This window comes from Alligator mississippiensis, chromosome 1, assembly GCF_030867095.1.
Source record: "Alligator mississippiensis isolate rAllMis1 chromosome 1, rAllMis1, whole genome shotgun sequence".
Lineage (NCBI taxonomy): Eukaryota > Metazoa > Chordata > Crocodylia > Alligatoridae > Alligator > Alligator mississippiensis.
Genome location: NC_081824.1, coordinates 134,222,549 through 134,228,548, shown reverse-complemented (window position 1 = coordinate 134,228,548; position 6,000 = coordinate 134,222,549). Strand labels below are relative to the sequence as shown.

At 47.7% G+C, this 6,000-nt stretch overlaps 1 protein-coding gene across 1 annotated transcript in view; it reads left to right on the top strand.

Moving 5' to 3' along the window:
* Nucleotides 1-2,992: 2,992 nt before the first annotated feature.
* NOX3 (NADPH oxidase 3) overlaps nucleotides 2,993-6,000 on the top strand; it is an 80,956-nt gene continuing 77,948 nt past the window's right edge. The window contains exon 1 of the mRNA XM_059724171.1: nucleotides 2,993-3,028. Coding sequence (XP_059580154.1) covers nucleotides 2,993-3,028 — 36 coding nt within the window. The remainder of the gene's footprint in view (nucleotides 3,029-6,000) is intronic.

Sequence of the window (6,000 nt, the reverse complement as noted above, 5' to 3'; positions counted from 1 at the left end):
GAAAAGTGGCAGCAGGGTACTTTAAACTAAAGCTCGTTCAAAGAGCTTTAGTTCAAAGCACTCCACCACCATTTTTCAGCACAGGGATGCTGATACATGTGGCACTCCAGGCACTTTTAATTAGCACAGCTCTCGAAGCTGAGCTAATTAAATCACCCCCCATGCCTCCCAGAGCGCACACATAAATGCCCATACTTCCCAACAAAGTGCTCCAACCACAGGCCATTGGCTTGGTAGTGTCCCAAGCACTCTCTAGCTCTCCCCCTGACACTGATCCATTGTGCTTTTCCTTGAATAAAAGTGATAAATAGCAATGGGATGTTCCACTGGGGAAGAAAAATAAATTACCTAGGCATGCACAAGTAGGGAAGGACAAGTGCGAAGGCCAGTGCTAGAACCTACAGTTCTCATCCTACAAGGACAGCATCTGTTTCTCTGGGCCTCTCTCTTGTTGGCTTGCTTGCTTCTCCTAGTCTCACATCTTTTCCCCTCCTGGCTGCATTGTGGACCAGCTTCAAGATGAAGGCTATATCAAGTTCCTATATCAAGGGTCATAAGAATTAGAGCACTTCACTAGGAGATGCAGATTTAAACTCCTTCTGGATGAGCAAGGATCCAGAACCTGAGTCTCCCAATATCTGGGCAAATAGCTTAGTCATTAAGCTATTGGGTCAAACACCTGATAACTGTGGTTGTTCTGTGAGTAAAATGTTGATCCTTACCTGGTACATTATTTATGTGCCTGGGTGATTCTATTTTGCTCAGGCACTTAAACAGTGATAGTGTAGCCTATCAAGCATGCTCAAAAAGGCAAATGCACAGTGAGAGTAACTAGTAGAATCCAAACTATATCCAAAATTGCAATTATGTGACCATGTAATATAACTTAGGAATGTCAAAGTGAAATAGGATTTAGGCCTTTTGTCTTTAAACAGAAGCAGGGAATAATTTCAGCTTTTACAACGAAGAAAAACCAACAACCCAGATGAATTATTTTTCTCCTCGGACATTCTGTGAGCTAATGTGCTAAGTCCTCATCTATGGCCGAGGAGGTAAGTCAGGATATGTATTACAACCTATACTTGAAGAGAATCATACCTTGAGTGAAATTTTCCCAGTCCCCTCCTCCAGGCTTTAAAGCAACCCCCAACATTGCCAAGCTCATAATCAGAAGGAAGCAGTCCACTGAATAATAAGCAATTATTAGACTAGGACCCTAACTAAACAACACATTCAAAACTTGCCACCATGTATCCACTGTCACCAGAAGTAAAAAATCCCAGAACAAAATAATCAGAATCCACGTATCATAAATATGAGTATCACAAAATATGATGTACTTCATCCAGAACACCATGTCCCCTCATGAAACTTTGTGGGTGAAATCAGATCACCATTCTACTCCAGTATGAACTGTCACAAAAAGTTATAAAGGACAGAAGCACCCAATCACCAGTAGAGTACACTTTTAACAGAACAACCACCCCATCTTTATTTTCACAGTCCTTGCCTTCAAAGGAAACCTACACAATATCATGAGAAGATGTGTCTGAGTACAAAAATTCATAACTTGACTGGATACCAACAACCACAGACTTAGTACATACAATTGTTTTATGGCTCATTATAATTTACTTGCTTCCCTCTGTTAACCTCTCTTTGCTCCACAGGTTATAATGGCACTCTTCCTTTCTGAACAGCCTTATCCATTTACTTAATTAGGTTTAACTACAGCAACTGTTCTTTACTTGGTCTGTAAGTACTTCTGATAAATTCTCTTTGCCCCACAGTTTTACTGCTCACTTCCTATTTTAAGTGATCACTTTCATTAACATAATGGCTTAAATTAAAGTAATTGTTTGAACTGGCATTTCACTTAAGCTGTATCTGCTTCTTTCCCAGACCTGAAGGACTTTTTGCATCGAAACCTTAACATCTCTATCAACTACAGAAGACAGGGTAGAGGTGCACCTTACAGACTAACTAGGATCTGATGTAAAATGATCTCTTGCTCACAGAAAACTTAGTTTCATAGTTTCATAGTTGGTACGGTCGGAAGGGACCTGAGTAGATCATCAAGTCTGACTCCCTGCCCTAACAGGAAAAAGTACTGGGGTCAAACGACCCCGCCAAGGTGTTCGCCTAACCTCCTCTTAAAGATCCCCAGGGTAGGAGCCAGCACCACTTCTCTTGGAAGTTGGTTCCAGGTCCTAGCCACCCTGACAGTGAAGTAGCGACTCTTGATGTCTAGCCTGAATCTACCCACTGCCAGCTTGTGACTGTTATTTCTTGTCACTCCTGGTAGCGCTCGGGGGAACAGGGACTCCCCCAATGCCTGCTGGTCCCCCCTGACTAGTTTGTAAACGGCCACTAGATCCCCCCTCAGCCTTCTCTTCTGGAGGCTGAACAGGTTCAGGTCCCTTAGCCTCTCCTTGTAGGGCCTGCCCTGCTGACCCCTGATCATGCAGGTGGCTCTCCTCTGGACCCTCTCAATGCTGTCCACATCCCTCCTGAAGTGCGGCGCCCAGAACTGGACACAGTACTCCAACTGCGGCCTGACCAGTGCCGCATAGAGGGGGAGGATCACCTTGGACCTGCTTGAGATGCATCTGTGGATGCATGACAAGATACAGTTGGCCTTCCTAACCGCATCCCCACACTGTCAGCCCATGTTCATTTTGGCATCAATAATGACTCCAAGATCCTTTTCTGCCTCTGCACCGACGAGAAGGGAGTTCCAGCCTGTAGGTATGCTGCTGGTTCTTCCTTTCCAGGTGCAGCACCTTGCACTTGTCAGTGTTGAAACCCATCCTGTTCTCATCTGCCCACCCCCGTAACCTGTCTAGGTCCGATTGTAGCCTATTCCTCCCTTCTAGCATGCTCACTTCCCCCCACATACCTCTATAAATCCAGTCTTCTTTTCTAGGCTCTTCACTTAAAAACTGTTTTCTTATAACAAACACCACAGTAGGCATAAAGCAGAGCAGCAAACATGAGCCGCAATGTTGGAACTACTATGGTGGAGCAGGTAAGACTGCATTACCTGTATACCATAGATAAGATTGTATTAGTTTTCAGTTTAACAAATATAAATGAGTGAAGCAGAAAATCATAGATAAATTATCATTAATAACATTCTTAATCTCTTTCGACACTTTAATTTTTCTACTGGCATTCTCTTACTTAAAATTCTAGTAGTATCTACAATAATCCACAATAAAATTACATGGGTATTAGGATAGTACACAAATCACTGAAAATCATTTTGTCTACTGTATTAATGAGAAGTGATCCTGGTTTTCTCGGTTTAAAAATCCCAAATTCTCTGATTAACACCCCCCCGCATCAACGTTTTTCCATGATTTTTTATATATATAAAAACTGGGTGGCAGCACAATAGTTGCCACCCCTGCCCAATATCAGGGATGGTGTGGTAAGAGTGGGGCAGGGCTTCCAGCCAGCACCAATTTACTTTCCAGCTGGCCCCTGTTCCCCCCTGCTCCCAAGAGAGCAGCCCGTGGTCCCAAGAAGATCTAACATTTAACTGATTTAACTATTTACACTTTATTTACAATCCCAAGTCCTCCAATCATCTTTTACCCTTTCAAAACCCCTAGGCTAAATCACTACCAGCTAGCTCATCACAGAACTTAAATGTCATAACCAGAATCACAAAACAAACCGGAATGCATTAGTCAACCCTTGACTCAAGAACCACAGGTAGGGTAACTGGCAGCTTTCAGTCACTGCAGAGATGCTACCACAAGGAAGCAAGATGCTCACTCCCAGCAACTCCAACAGGCTTCCCAATAAGTGACAGACTGCAACAGGTTAAGCTCTTCTGGTCTGCAGCAATCAAATTGTATCAAACCCTAATCCCCCAAAGAGGCTGAAGGGAAACCCTCCATGGCAACCAAAAAGGCAAGCAACAAGAAATAGAGTAGGCTCTTGCAGTAATCAGCATGACCCAAGCACAAGGCTCAGGGACTCCATCCGATGACAATCAGTGGCAGAATAAGGGACAGGACTGAGTCCCCCTCTGGGGCAGTCAGTGGCAGAGGGTCAGTTGCACAGGCAGCTCCCAGGGGCTGCTGCTCTAAACCCCTGCTCCAGATGACTGGCCGGGCACCCCACACACCTCACAGCTTGCCAATGCCACTCCGAGTGCCGGCCTGCACCCTGAGCTCCTGGGGACCCTTGTCCTTGCACTCTGCTGCTCCTCAGGATCCCAGTGCCTTGCCTGCTGCTGACCCGCTTTGCCAGGGAAGGTAAGGGGTTTCCTCAACTCACCCGCCCAGCTCCCTGCTCCAGATAAAGTTGCCGCCTGCGCTCCTGGCCGCTGCTTCTTCTCCGCAGTGGAGTGGGGGGCTGACTGCCACCCCTGGCCTCCGGGACACCCAGCACATCCAGCACACTGTGATGGGGCCTTGGGGCACAAGCTGTCTGCCCCAAGCCCTGTCTGCTGCTCCATTTCTGCTGCAGGGCTGCAGGCACGGCTGACTGCTGCTGCCTTCTTCTCCCAGGGCCTTTGAGGCTGTTCAGAGGGGTCTTTCTGCTCCCTCTGCTGAGTCAGCTCACCCCAGCTCTTCTTAGACCTCCTGCGTCATTCCCCAGAGTCACTGTCAGCAGCCCCCCATGCCAGTTCGGCTGCTGCTTTTATACCCTCCAACAATCCCTCCCTGGCTTGCAAACTGGCCAACCAGGGCTCAGGGTGGCTGGCCCCCAACTCCAGCCACCCCCTTCCATGCAAATGAGGGGACTGAAAACCCCTTCTTTCGATTGGCTTCTCCTTTTCCACAGGGCAGGGCTCCCCTGCTCCACCCTTGGGGTCGCTCAGAATTCACCTGCACTGTTTTTAGCCCAGGGTACGTATCTCAAGCCAATCTGGTGAGCCCACATTGGCAGTCTGTTATATATATAACACACATTGGCAGTCTGTTTTATATATATATAAAATCAGTTGAACACATGTTTTATTAATATATTTACAGTTTTAAAACATCTTGGAAGCCTACCAATGCCTCAATAAAATACCTATACATTTTGCTATTTGATTTTGGGATTTTTTATCATGGAAAAATCATAGCTCCTCCTGCCCACTTCACTTACCAGGATGTGGGTCCAGCTGTGGCTGTCACCCCCACTGCTTTGTGGCACTGAGCATCCCTGATATGCTGGCATCTTGCCTATGCCAAGTGGAGGCCCCAGGGGGAGGGCAGCAGGGCAGAGAGCCCCAGACCCACAGCAGGGAGCCTGCATCCACCCCCAGCCCACTCACAAAAATCAGGGGGCATGTACCCCCATGTCCCCCCAGGAGTGTGTACAGTGGTGGGGAGCCAGCCCTCCTCCCATCCAAGCACCCTCTGGACAAGCCTGCAGCTCCATCCCAGTCCCCACTGGGCCCCAAGCCCCAGCCCTTCCCAAATCCCTCCCTCACTGTGGAGCCTCAATCCCCCCTATCCCCAATTTACCTGCAGGGAGCTGTGGGAACTGCTGTCCAGGCTGCCTGGCTGCCACATGCTTGTGTGTGCACACACATGCATGTGACACCCCCTTCCTGATTACCCCCCTCCTGCTCCCTGCAGCCCCTTGCAGGCTGGAACTCTGCCAGCCTGCAAAGGGAAACCCATCGTTTCCCATGTTTTTCTCCTTTTCTCCCTCTGGTCCCACTGTGACACCTATACAGGTTTCTGCAGCCACGGGTTTCACCTGCAGAAGTTCTGAATCTGCTCCCTCTCAGTCTTTGATGAGCTTTGACTCTCTAAGGTTCTGGGCTTATTCCCGAGTCTCTGTCTTTCATCGTATGAACAACTTCACCTAGAATTTGGGGCATCCCCAGGCACTTCTATCAGTGGTCTCCACCTCCTCTCATGAGAACACAACCAAAGCTGAGTCAAGTACTTGCAGTACTGGGCAATGGACCCCAAGCATAAAGGCTTAGCCAGAGCAAACTTGGGACATGGCCAGGGGGACCACAGTTCAGACAAGGTTCCACAACCC